The sequence below is a fragment of the Ursus maritimus genome, unplaced genomic scaffold (assembly GCF_017311325.1).
Source record: "Ursus maritimus isolate PB19 unplaced genomic scaffold, ASM1731132v1 scaffold_27, whole genome shotgun sequence".
Taxonomy (NCBI): Eukaryota; Metazoa; Chordata; class Mammalia; order Carnivora; family Ursidae; genus Ursus; species Ursus maritimus.
Genome location: NW_024425230.1, coordinates 15,212,209 through 15,225,921, shown reverse-complemented (window position 1 = coordinate 15,225,921; position 13,713 = coordinate 15,212,209). Strand labels below are relative to the sequence as shown.

Genomic DNA, 13,713 nt, shown 5'->3' with positions numbered 1-13,713 from the left:
AAATAAAGTGCTTCACTTTTTACTTCCAACATAGGGACCATCTAAAAACCAGCAGGGCGGGCTGGGCCGGGCCTTCCACCTTCCTGCCCTGGGTTGGGCAGAGAGAGGGGACCTCTCGGAGGGGAGGCGGGGAGCCTCCGGGGCCAGTGTATGAGAGGTCCCTGGGGAACAGCAGAAGGGCTGCCTGGAGACTGAAGGGCCAGGACAGTGCGGGGCTGTGGGAACCGCCCTCCTGCCCCTTCTCGGGAGTGGAGCCGAGCCTGGTGTTGGTCCCTGGGTTCTCTGGGACAGCAGCAGAGGCGGGACTGGTTCGGGGCTCCTCGGATGGGCAGCCGGGGCTGACGGGAGGTGGGCGCCAGGGCTCTCGGCGGCGGCGAGCCTCTCCTGGCTGTGTGGCCATGGGCTTAAGGGGGGGGACTAGAGGGACGAGACCAGCCAGGGACACTCAGGGCTGAGAAGCTTGCAGACCCTGCTCCTGTCCCCAGCCTGCAGACGTGGGCGGATGGGTGGGGAGTGGGGGTCCGGGGGCAGGCGAGGAGAACGGAGGGGCTCAGGGCAGGCCAGCTGGCCCTGTCCACGGCGCCTCCTGCCCACGCCCTACGGCCCAAGCTCCCCTGCCCAGGGGCTCTTGCCACCTGCTGGAGAGAAGGGGACAGAAATCAAGGGGTCGTTCTGTTTAGACATTTAGAAATGAGGACGTGAGCTCCTAAGCACAGTGGAGAACGGGGAGCGGGGAGGGAAGGAGCCAGAGAAGAGCATCAGAGCCCGTGAGTGGCGCACTCCAACCTGTACTCAGCACCGCTGCCCCAGCTGTGGGCTCCGAGGCAGGGGCCTGAGCAGGGTCACCTGAGCAGGGACAGGGCAGCCAGGCTGCACGTGGGAGTCTCACCTCGGCTCTCGGGCAGGAAGGCACCAGGCGGGCACCACCTTTGGGTCAAAGGATGACAATTTGCTGAAGATGCTGAGCAGCCCCCCCCCCAGTCGTCCTAAGGCCCAAGGGGAGAGGAGGCCCTGCCTGGGGGGGTGCGGCCTCGCGGATGCCTCAGCCCCTCAGCTTAGTGTGTGCGAGTGTGTTCCTGTGAGTGTGTGTGCGTGTGGCGGGCGCGGGCAGCAGTCAGCTGGGCCTGTTTCAGTGCATTGCAGGGGTGGGGGGGGAGGAGCTCGACTCTGATCAATCCCAGTGTCTCTGGTGGGGTGGGGTGGGGGGCTTCGGCCTGAGGGGCTCTGTTTTGCACATTCACACTGCGGGGCGGGTGGAGGGGAGCGGCTCCCTGTCTCACACAGCTCAACTGTCACAAACATCACAGCACCAATCACCACGACCTCTCACACCCCCCCAAAGGAGGGGGCGGGGTGGGGGGGAAGGCCACCCCCTGCCCCAGCCCTTGCCAGCGGACAGCCCAGGGCAGCTCTGAGGTAACCGTCCACAGCCCGCTGGCCAGCAGCTGCCTCCGCTCCTGACCCCTGCAGACACTGCAGGGCCCCCCTGACCGCCTCCCTCCCCCCTCCACGGCCCCAGCCCTCCCACGGCGCCCACCGGCTGGGGGATAGGCAGCAGCCCTCCTCTGCCCTAGGCGGCCACAGCCTCCAGGAAGGCGGGGAGCAGGGCGAGGAGCAGCAGGCTGCCCAGCAGGGGCCGGGGGGCGGGGGGCAGCCCCGTGGCGGCCGCCCGGCCCGGTGGCTCCCGAGTCCTCTCGTACAGGTGCAGCCTGTCTTTGTTGGAGTGCAGCATCTTGACGTCCTCCAGGGCGTAGTACGCGGCCAGCGTGAAGTTCACGTCGCCCGTGGTGAGCAGGTCAAAGACACAGGCCTGGTAGTAGAGGTCCTCCACGGGCAGCTTCTCCTTGCACTTGGCCACTGCCGTCTCGTACGGGAAAGTGTCCGGGGCCGCGGGCGCAGGGCTGGCGGCCGCTGGCCTGCGGGGGCCGGGGCCCTCGGCGTTGGCGCGGAAGGCCTGGAAGTCGATCTGTTGGTTGAGGGGACAGCCCCTCAGGCAGAGGTAGAGGCCCTGGCTGTCCCGGTCCTCCACGGCGTTGACCACCTCCTCGGGCATGCGGACCGCGAAAGTCAGGTAGCGGCCCACCTGGCGCACCACGATGGTGGTGCCGATGTACTTGGCCTGGATCTCCACGTGCTGGCCCGACACCTTCTCCGTGATCTTCAGGCTGTTGGCCCCGTGCTTGTCCCCGCCGTTCTTGGAGCCGTCGGCGAAGGCGGCAGGGAGTTCGTCCATCTCAGCCTGGTACACCTTCTGGTCCACGCACTCCTGGAAGTTCTTGAAGATGATGGTGAGCTGGTGGGGGTGGGGGGAGAGGATGGAGAGAGGGGGTTAGCGGTGCCGAGATGGTGGTGGTGGGGGAGGCCGAGCCCATGCCGGCGATGCTGGGGACGGACGGGAGGAGCCCCCACGATGCCCCGAGCTGTCCCTCCCCATTTTGGTCCCCTTTGGGTGGCACCTGCATTATTATGCATGTAATATTTTTCTTTTAAAACAATTTGTTTTACTCTAGGACACAGGGGGAAAAAGGAGAGAGAGACAAACCAAGAGACAGACTCTTAACTATAGAGGACAAACTGATGGTTCCCCGAGGGGAGGTGGGGGGATGGGGGAAACAGGTGATGGGGATGAACGAGCACGGAGTAATGTATGGAATTGTTGAATCCCGATAGTGCACACCTGAAACTAATATAACACTGTGTGAACTACACTGGAATTAAAATCAAACACTCGGTTAAAAAAAAAAACCAACTTGTTTTATTAAAAAAAAAGAAAAAACACAACTGACTTCGAAGGGGAACTTTAGATCACTACCCTAAATAGAAAACCAGCTCATTTACTATATATAGACCTGGACCATAAAAAGAAAAGCACAGCTAATTAAAAATAAAAATTCATTATCTATTGTAGTAAGCTGAGTAATGGCCCCCAAGATATCAGGCCCTAATTCCTGGAACCTGTGAATGTTACCTTCTATGCAAAAGAGACTTGGAAGACGTGATTAGGGTAAGGACGCCAGATGGAGAAGTTATCCTGGATTAGCTGGGTGGGTCCTAAATAGAATCACACGTGTCCTTCTAAGAGGAGGCAGAGGGAGATGGGGTCATCGAAGACGGGAAGGCTCTTTCCACAGAGGCAGAGACTGGAGTGGGGTGACCACAGCCCAGGGATGCGGGCACACCCAGAGGCTGGAAGAGGTACTGGACAGATTTCTCCTGGGAGCTTCTAGAAGGACCGACCCTCCTAACACCTTCGTGTAGCCCTGAAAGACTCATTTCAGATTTCTCGCTCCCAGAGCTTACAAGAGAGTCAATTTCTGCTTGTCGGAAACATGGAGTTGGTGGTATTTGTTACGGCAGAACAGGAAACTAATACGGTCCACAACCACCTAACACAATCTCTCAAGCCGCCTGCAGACCTGCCACCAAATGCCTTTAAAAGGGCTCTAAGCCACTGGCTGAACATAGCAGCAGGTGGACAAGGACAGACTCCCGCTCACAGAACGAACGAGCAGGCAGAAGCCAGCAGAGGCCACTGTGGCAGGGCTGCCCTGAGGGGTCACCCAGCCAGGCCTCGAGATGAGCAGGGGGAAGAAGGAGAGGAGGAAGGCACCAGTCAGAAAGGAAGACGGGGGGCTCCAGGCTGAGCACGCAGCCCTGGCCAGGGAAGGAGCAGGGAGGCTCATGTCCGTGGGTGTCTGCAGCCGGGGGTGAGGGGCTGGGCTGAGCTGCTGGAGGAGACGCCGATGGCGGGGCAGCTCCACTGGTAACCGTCCTCCTGAGAACCACGGACGCAGGCAACCTTGCTGCCTCTTCTAGTCCTGTGGGGCGCTGCAGGGGAGGATGACGTGACCTCCCATTTATAGTGGAGAAATTCAGGCTCAGAGAGGTCAAGTGACTTGCCCAAGGTCACACAGCCAGCAAGAGGTAGAGCGGAGTTTAGTCTCTTGGTTTCCAGCCCCTGGCTCTTTTCGGCCACAAGCCCACAGGGTGGGAGGCCTGGGAGAAGGATGGGAGACAAACAGCCTGGGGAGCGAGTGTGTTTCCCCTTGTTATCCTGGGTGAAGGGCCGGGCTGCTCTTTCCCCCATAATCCTAACTAGGAAGACTGCACGGGCCGGAGACGAGAGTCACATCTGGGGGAGAGACAACCACTCTCCTTCGTTCCTCTTCCCAGGTGCCTGCTTTTTACCACTGGTGGCTTTAAGGCCACTGCCCCCCAACCAAGGGCAGCTGGGACCTGAACTCTAGCCTAAGGCCAGGGAGGGAGCTAGGGTCATGGGGCAAGAGGGCACCCAGGCCTTTTGGGGCCCCCTGCTAAGCCCCCACCCCCTAACCTGTGCATTGCCCTCACCCCCCTAGGCCATCATTCCTAGAACTTGTCCCCTGCCCCCAGCGGGGGGGGGGGGCTAGCCAGCCATCTAACGGGATTCCTGAGGGGTACCATACCTCCTCAGAGGCTCTGCAGGCTGAGGGGGCCCGGGCAGGGGGCTGCTGATGACATGGATGTCTTGGCCGTGACTGTACTTTGTGCCTGGGCGCCCCGGGCAATGTGGCAGTGGGAGGGGCACAATGAAGGCCTAGGGCAGCCCTTGGGGTAGAGGGCCGGCTGCGTGAAGTGCTAAGGGAGTTTCTGGCCCAGGCGTGCTAGAAACAGCAAGCAGGTCCTACAGGCAAGGGGAGGCGGGAGAGCTGTGAAGGACCTCGTCTCAGGCCCAGGGTCGGGAAAGGCCCGGGCCCAGGATGGGGTCTGGGTCCCGGCCACAGGCCAGGCAGTGTGGCTACAATTCGGGAGGTGCGCGGGTGGCTAGGGGCACAGACAGGAGGTCCAGGGGGAAGCAGGCAGGGAGTGGTCTCAGCCTGGAGCCTCAGGAGCAAAGCTGAAGTTCTATGCTGAGCAAAACCAATGGGGTATCGAGGGCCTGGCCAGCGGTGTCCAGGCCTGTCTCATCACCGCTCACACTGGTGAAGCATAGGGGTGACCGGGCCGGGAGTAGGCAAGGGGCCTGGACCTTCAGAGGGAAACCCCCTACTCCCCCTGATACTCAGAGAACGGAGGATGAGAGGCCACAGTTGGAACTTTCGGGGACTCCAAACTCTTGGGCCTTTGCGGGCCCCCTCCTCCAACAAAAATACTAAAATTACGTTTTGTGACCGCACTGGTGTCAAGACTAATACAGTCGAGGTTGGATGATGCTGCTGTTTCCTTCTGACTTTAAAACAAATGAAAGCTTTTTCGTGGGTCCCTGGAAGTCTTGGGGCTCCTGGCCCTGTGCCTGTGGGGCCTGGTCAGGACAGATGGGGACACATTCTGCTGTCCACACGGGATACGAGGAGGGAATGGTGCTCCGAAGCTGGAGGCCGGGGGGCCTGCCAGAGTCCAGGGAGTGCTACCCTGGGAGGCCCGGGGTGGGCACGGCTCCTGGGGCACTGGACTCGATTTCCCCATCTCTCCCTGTGAGGCCACTGCCCGGTCCTGGGAAGCAGTGCACCCCTGGTTTGCTGTGGGATATCACAGGTGGCCCCAGCCCCTCCATCCTGCTTGGAGCCCTACCTGTCGGACCCCAGAGGCCTGCCGCTACCCTGCCATCCATCCCTGGCCGACAAAAATGGCCACTTTTAGCTCCATCTCCTGCCCCATCCCACAACGCCCGCCCCGATGTGGAGGCTGCCTGTGGGGGGCCGGGAGGTGCAGCCAGGGTGGTCTGGGCAGTGGGTGGTCCTGCCACTGGGGAGGGGGTGAGCGATGAGGGGCTCCGGTGTCCCTGCCTGGTGTGCTGGGGCGCAGGGGGGCGGGGGGGGGCTGCTGGTTTCCAAGTGCCATCAGTCTCCTGGAACAGGAAAGGCTGGTTTCCCTCTAACCGTCATCTCTTGTGGAGACAGGCTCCTGGAAGGCTGACAGCACCAGTGCCAAGGACTCAACCACAAGTAACAGCATGAAGGGGCCTGTCGAAAGCCGGGCGGCTCGCTGCCAGCTGGGCCGCGGGTGCGGCTGCCACTCCCGTCTTTGCCACCCCCCTCCCCAGGGGGGCCCCACGCCCCTCCGCCGCACCAGGCCCCTGGCGCTAGAGGCTGTATCCACACAAGGGGGCCGGAGAGTCCAAGAGCCTTGTCCTCAAGGGGCTCACACTCCAGGGGGGTGACAGACCAAGGAGATGAGTTAGGTGGTGGGACAGATGGATGGTAAGTTCTGGGTGGGACCAGCAGGGGGCAGGGGAAGGCAGAGGCACGAGTTCCTCTCCTCCCAGAGCCTCGGTTTTCTCATCTGTACAATGGGGTGCTCTGGGTGCAGCTGGAGGGAGGGTGGTGGAGCTGGGGGCTGGGCACAGAAGGAAGTCCCACGGAGCCGGGAGGCTGGCTAAAATGTCAGCTTGGACTGGAATACACGACATCTTGATCACCTATGAGAACGGAGGGATGGGCACGACTGGATAATGCCCGGATCCTGGGAAACGAGCCAAGGCCCTTTGGGGCAAGGGGAGGATGGAGGGCAATGGGTTCAGCTGGGTAGAAGAGGCTGGCAGAGGGCTCTTTTGGGGGGGCACAAAAGCCTGAGATAAGAGCCCCTTGGCTTCTCCTGCTTCCCCCAGGGCTCCAGGCTACCCTCCCGTCCCCGTCTCTGCCCTGGTCTTCCGCTCCTGTCCTTCGGAGGCGAGCTCTGCAGAAGGGCTTGGAGGAGCCCCCCCCCCCGCCCCTGGCGCTCCGGGCAGAGCATCCTGCACCCACACAAGCACCCCTCTGCCTGCCTTTGCCCTCCACGGGAGTGGCCAGGAGGGAGGAAGCACGGGCACAGAGGCTGGCACTAGAGAGGTGTTTTGTAAATGTCTGCAGAATCGATGAATGAGCACAGCCGACGCGCCTGCGCAGTAGAGGCCTACAGGAACAGGTGCGGGCAGGCCAAGGGCGCTGGAAAGCCGCCACTGGTGTCTCTCACCCGGGGAACCCGGTCTGCCCGGGGGCCCGAGACTGAATTGGCCACAGACATGGACCCCGTTGCGCCTGGGTCTCCGGGGGCCGAGCCTCGTGCTGCCTCCTGGCCGGTGGGGAGGTAACAGAAGGCCGCTGGGCTTCCGGCCTGCTGGGAAGACAGAGGTGACCCTAGGTCACAGCAGAAAGGGGCTGAGTCGGCCGAGCCCTGCTGGGGAGCCCCATGCTCTCTGGAGGCTCCATGCTGGGACAGGAAGAGAGCTGCTCCTGTCCGTGATTGGGCACTTCCACTGGCAACAGGGCCCAGCAGGGAGCCTGGAGCAGAGTGAGCCTTTGAAGAACACACTCAAGGGACTGGATCATTCCATGCGTTTTGGGGACAGCATCTCTGGGCTCAGGGTCCCAGGGTGTGCCAGGGAAGAGCTGAGGTTCGAAGCCCGGGCATGTCACCCCAGCCTGTGGAACCCGATGGGATGTGGCCTAAAGGCTCTTGCCCCACCCTGTCCCCTCCCCCGCCTCCCCGGAGTCTGTGGGAGCAGCAGCCCAGCCTCGCAGGTCACAAACCACAGTTCCTCCCAGGTCTGTGCTTGGCTCTGTTATCACATCTGGTGCTCACACCAGCCTGGGTTAGGAGGGACAGGCTTCTAAGGTCCACGTCTCTCTCATACCCTCAGACTTCCCTGTGTGCCCCTGCCAGGGTGGGACAGGGAGGCGGGGTCCCCTCCCGCAGTATGTTTGCTGCTGGATTTAGAAGCTGCAGCCTCAGGCTCCCGGCGTTCATTTATCTTGGCTCTAGGGAAGGAGGGAGGTGGGTAGGTGGAGGGGCCCCAGGGAAGGCGGCTGGGTCCTTGACGTGGGCCCCCCCTCCCCACTCTGCGGAGGGCTAAGAGGGCGGACAGGGTGGAGAGAGCGCTGGCCAGAATTCTGCCGCTCACTAGGCTTCACGGCCTGGTGCCAAGGGCCTGCGAGGGTGTCCACGGGGCAAAGACACTCTTGTTTCTTATCCTGCAGCTGGGCCCAGAAAGAGACCCTCTGGAGGCATGCAGGGGCCACCAGAGCAGAGGCAGATGGCAGGAATTTTCCTGGCTGCCAGGTCACCTCGCTGTCCTCCTGTGGGATGTGGAGGGACAGGAAGGAACAGAAACGCCCTTTGTGGACCAGCCTGGCGCTGCCCAACGTGCCGCCTTGCAACGTGCTTTTGCTAGGAAAACAGACCCACTGCCAACCTGGAACCCCCCGGGGGGTCTGAGGTGGCACATGGGTCCCCATCCCCTGCACTCTGAGAGCCCACCAGCCTCCTGGCCTTGAGGCTGCGCCTTCTGGCTCAGTCTGAATAGGAGGTCGTGAGAGACCCTCCCGGAAGCAGGTAGAGGAGGGAGAAGATGGGGGTGTCCAAGTGCCTGGGCCACGGGCCACATCCGTGGCTGCGGCCCTGTGAGCAGAACTTGAGTCCTGCCACCCAGAGACTGAGGCCTTCTGGGGTCAGAAGACGACCAGCTCTCCGCGGCCTCTGGGGCTCCGGACGGGGACTGCCTCTCACGGCAAACGAGAACATGCCCGTCTGCAGAGCCACCAGGCCCGGGTCAGAAGCTAGCCACTCTGGGCGGAGAGGCACATCCCACTTTGGGGATGTGTCAAAGGGAGCTGCCCCAGCCAGACAGGGCTGGCCTGAGGGAGGAGGGAAAAGCTGCATGGGTGGCCCCTGGGAGGCTCAGTAAGCTGCTTGTCTATCCTTACTTGTGGCCATCTCCCCGTGTTCCCGGACAGCACGGCCGTTCCGCCTTGGGACTGCAGCCTCTCACTGTAGGCATGGGGCAAAGAAAGCGCGGGACGGTAGCCTGCAGCCCTGCTGACCCCAGCAGCATCCTACAGCCCTGGCCTCTAAGCCGGTGCCCCTAACCCCCTCCATGAGCCAGAATCACTGGGGGCTTACAAACAAAACAGAACAAAACAAAACACGAGCCTGACCCCACCCAGAGATCTGGTGTCCTACCAGCCTGGAGGGGGGCCCAGAATCACTATCTTCCACAATCTGTTCAGTTTGTAAATGTGCAGCCACGTGAGAGCCTCTGGGTGGGACCGTCGTCACCTCCAGGGGTGCTGGGGTCACGTGTCCACGGCGAACAGAGTTCGCCCTCCCTGAGGGCGATCATGGAGACACACCTGTAGGGAGGCTCCCCTTTTACCGGGATTTAATACTGGAGTTATACCAAGACACAGTTTGGGGGCAAGAAAAGAATATTCCAAAAGCTTGAAACCAAGTGCTCTGGCGAGTGTTTCTAAAATTTGTGGACAATAACCCCAGAAAGAAACCCCCTTTACCTGGACCCAGCGTTTGCCCAGGTACGCAAGCGCGCACGCACACAACCGGAACTAAGCTTCCTAAGATGCGTACCCTTCCCGCGCACAACTCATTTGCCACCTGCCTTTCTCATCGGTGCGAGGTTAGGCCATCCTGCTCTACCCCGCCCAGCTGAAAATAAAACGTGACACGTGTATGCCAGTTTCTGACCCCGGAAAACCAATTTCACAAACCCCCCATGGGCAGCATCCAGCAGTTTGAGAAATACCACACTCTCTGCAACGTGAAGAGGTGGGGAAGGTTGGTTTATCTCAGAACAAAGACCCTCTAGAACATTCCTTTGTAAATAATCAGCCCATTTACTGGAAATAAGACTATGGGGCGGGATGCAGGCGGTGTCGGGGTCTGGGCCCTGGTGACAGCGGGGCTGCCCGAGCCTCAGCCTCACCCTTACCTTGCTGGTGGCGGTGGCGGCCGAGCCGGGCAGCACAGGCGTGTTGGTGACCTGCACGTTCAGGTAATTATTGTCGATGAGCGGCCAGGCGCCCTGCACCTTGCAGGTCTGGAAGCGGTCTGTGAAAGTCCTGAGGTGCGGGTCCCCGAAGAGGCCGCAGTGCGTGTAGTTGGGGGCCGCTGAGTGCTTGTGGAAGCTCTTCTCGTAGTGGCAGATCTCGGGGCTGTCGGAGCGCTCCTGGCTGTCGCCCGGCGGTGGCAGGGTGCGCAGGCGCGGCTGCGACGTGGGGCCATCCTTGGAGCAGTTGTACTGGCTCATGAGGTCCTCTATGCCATGGACGGCCGAGTGGTAGGCCAGGTCGCCCCGGCAGGTGCGGGCTGTGCGCCGCGTGCACAGGGCATAGGTGCGCAGCGCCGCGCAAAACTCGGGGGCGTCGTCCGAGGCCGGGGAGTGGCTGCCCGCCGTGGCGCTCCAGAACTCAGAGTTGCACTTGAGGATCTTGCACGGGGACGTGGCTGCGGGGCACAGGAAGGGACAGGTGGTCAGGGCCAGAGGGCGGACTCCGCCCTCCTTACCCCGGGGAACCAGCGCCGCAGGCACACGCGCAGGACATCTCCTCCCAGATGCGCCACCCAGCTGCATGTTCGCGCCCCGATGGCAAATAATCCCCTCAGGTGCACGTGCGGTGTGGAACTGCCCTTCCCAGCCTTCCGCCTGGGGTGACCCCAAGGGGCCAGGCGTGCAGAGCTGCTCGCCGCAAGGGCCAGTGGGGGTCCTTCCCACGGTTCCCAGACGGTAAAGCCGAACGGTCAGTGCCTCTGGGCTGCCGGACTCTGGGAGCTGACAAGCCACCCTTGGGCCTTTGACATCTGTTGACACTGTCAAGCTATCCCCAAGCATTTTGGCAACATCAACAGAAATGTGGCTGGGAATTAAGCCCCACGATGTGTCCTGGGCTCCGCTACTGTGTGACCTTGTACAAATCACTGGACTTCTCTGTGCCTCCTTAGATTTACCTAGAAAATGAGTCATACTAGTGTGTGCCTTATGAGGTTGGTCAGAGTGGTAAAGGACCAAGAATGGCACTGACTAGAGCAGAAGGTCAGTGAACGTTGGCTCGTATGATTACTCTATGAGCTCTGGTCACAGAAGGCCTGGTTCCGGTCACCTTGTCTGCAAAGCAAGGGCAGCTCCCCTCTTGGTCTCCATTGCTCCATCCCTCCCTCCTCTGTCCTGCTCAGGAGAGCATGCTGGGAAGCAGCTGAGAGCCATAACCTTAGATCTGCCTTAATTCGTGTTTTTTAAAAAAGTCACTCGCAAGCTTTGAGACCTTAGTAACAATGAGCTACAAATGACCATGCCTGCAAACTGTGGCTTTAATACACCGAATCTTGTACCTGGACACGTGGAGCCTGCCCTTTCCTAGCCACCCAGATTCTTTTGCACAGTCCCTAGTGACTTCAGTGGCCAGGCATGCAGACCGGCAGCAGGAAAGAAGATTTCTACACAGGCTCCAGGAGCAAAGGGGCTGGCAGACGAGCTGGGAGGCCTGGCCTCTGGGGTTGCAGCCCAATGCTGGAGTGATCGACAGCAGGATGGGGCAATAGCTCCAGGCACCCCTGACCGGGCTCCTAGCCTGGCTCGCGAACCCTTGGAAAAGTCAGCTTGCTTCCCTGGTGCTGGCTTTTTACCTCCAAAATCAAGTTGCCAATAAAGCCAGGGGCAGAAATACGTAAGGGCAGGCTAAGAATCATCTCAGCAGCTGCTCTGTGCCCGGACACCTGGATGGCCTATCTCTTAGAGATCTTCTCCCATCTGCGTGGAGCTGAAGCTGGCCCGCCCAGGTCACACACCTGGGCACGGGGAGCCCACGCTTGTCTTAAATTCAGGCACCTTTCCTAACTTCCCCTGTATTTGTCTCCACTGCTGGCAAACGAGGTTGTTTCGGGGTGAGGGGGGGTCTGGGTGGACATTTTTTCTTTTGAGAAGTTACATATTTACTTCAATGTGTATTAGGAAAAATAAAGCAAATTTGATATAAGGGGTACAGATTTTCCATTTTCATAGCTTTAAGTTGAAGAAGCGTGCTGACTTAAGCAGATTTGGTTAATATGAGGGGGTAATTAACTGCCATTTAGAGGCACCTGGGGTGAACAGGGGAAAGGCACTTGTTGAGACCCCCCTCCCTCTCATGGTCTCCCTCCCACAGAGGCGTGCTCCTGGGGGCAGGTGTCCCTTGAAAGGCAGCTAGAAGATTCTCTGGCCCTGCTGTCTTCAGATTTCACCAAACCCATAGAAGACACCCAAGGCCCAAGCGACCCTGCGAAAGGCTAATGTGGCCCGTGTGGGAGAAGGTGAAGGCGCCCCTCGTGGTGGAGGTGTGAGTGGAGGGGGTGCTGTGCAGAGGAACACGGTACAAAGGCACTGGCTGGGGGGCCACCAACTCTCTGTCTCTGGTCGGCTGCCCCCATGCGCGGCCAGCTCAGGCAGCCTCACTGATTCTGGGCGCAGGGGGTGCTGACCTGCGATGCTGCTTTCTCAGAATCGTGGCGTTCAGGACGTCAGAGAAACTGATCTGAGTGGGACACGGGCCTGTGCCAAGTGGCAGCCACCCGGGCTGTGCCCACCGCCCACCAGCCCACCAGCCTCGGGAGCCCTGCCTGCAGCCAGGCTCGGGTCCCTCTCTGGAGCTCAGCATGCCCAAAGGGGAGAAAGGCCACCACCTGTCCCTTTATGACCAGATGGCGGCAACCCAAGCAGGAGCTGTGTTGGCCTCAGCTCTGCCAGAGCAGACCCAGGACAGCAGAGAGCGAACTCACAGTTACTAACTCTGTCTCGGGCTGGTGTTGGCTCGGCCGGCCCTCCCGGCGGCCCCAGGGCCAGGCCCCACTGCCCTGCCCGCCTCCCTGAGGGGCACCCAGGCTCAGCTGGCTGCTTTTCTGGCCCCAGGTCTCCGGGAAGAAGCTGAAGCAGGGTTTGCATCTGGCCTGTTAGGACCTAATAGCCCAGGCCGAGGGCAGTTCCACGTCATCATACAATTAGCACATTCATGATTGCCTCCGCCTGCCAGCCGCTGAGCGGTTCAAGGGCACACTTCACCACCTGTGACCTTCAGCCTCTCCCTGAGGACCCCTCCTGCAAGAGTGCCCCACCATACCCGCAGGCCCGTGGTCCAGTAGACCAGTTCCCAGGGGCCGCTTTTCGGGGTGTGCAGCGGCTCGAAGGCAGGGGTCAGGAATGGGGCCTAGGGCAGGACCAGCCTGCACACAATGTGGGGTATACAGGGTGTCTCACTCCTGACCCCCATTTATGGCTCTATCCCCACCCACGGGCAGCTCCACAGGTGGTGATAGAGTCTGATGTCTTCACAGCCTTGAAAAGGCTCAGAGCAGTGTCCCAGCGGCAGAGCTCTCCGGTATGTCTGGGGTTCGTGACTGAAATCCTACAGAGGTGCCCTGAAAGGGGGTCCCTCCCTGCTCTGGGGTCATCAAGTGGGATCTGCCAGCACAGATGTGGCTGGCCCTTAATCCTCTTCACACGTCCCCGTGCACACCGACAGCCCCGGCTGGGTCAGCAGGCCTCAGTGAGCCGAGGCTCTGCATTTCTGCCAGGCTCCCGAAGGAGGCCCATGTTGCTGGCCCACAAGCCACACTTCTTTAGAGTTAGGCTCAGTAGTCTCGAAAGGGCCAAGTTAGCACCTGCTGGAGCCCCACCAGTCTGGAGTGTGTGAATGGGGCATTTCCTTTGGGGGTGGGAGGGGGCTGCAGAGGGGGTAAAGAGGGAGGCGGCTTTCCCAAGGGGCAAACCCAGCAGGGATGCAGCTGGCAACCCTGAGCAGTCCTGCCCCCCCAACCCCCCGCAGGCCCTCAGCCCTTGGAGACTAGGCCTTTCATCTCTCAGTTCCAACTCAGTGGGGCTCTTTCACTTGCTCCCCTCCCCCTCTCAGAGCCTCCCGAGAGTGGTGATGGCAGCTCCGCCCACCACCCCCAGGGGGTGACCGAGGTCATTCTGGGGCTGCCCTTGCACCCAAGAGG

At 60.8% G+C, this 13,713-nt stretch overlaps 1 protein-coding gene across 1 annotated transcript in view; it reads right to left on the bottom strand.

The window, feature by feature from the left end:
* Positions 1-1,536: 1,536 nt before the first annotated feature.
* The window catches only part of RGMA (repulsive guidance molecule BMP co-receptor a), a 42,383-nt gene continuing 30,206 nt past the window's right edge, over positions 1,537-13,713 (bottom strand). The window contains exons 3-4 of the mRNA XM_040642745.1: positions 9,680-10,194; positions 1,537-2,293 (exon numbers count right to left, since the gene is read on the bottom strand). Coding sequence (XP_040498679.1) covers positions 1,571-2,293; positions 9,680-10,194 — 1,238 coding nt within the window. The 3' untranslated portion in view covers positions 1,537-1,570. The remainder of the gene's footprint in view (positions 2,294-9,679; positions 10,195-13,713) is intronic.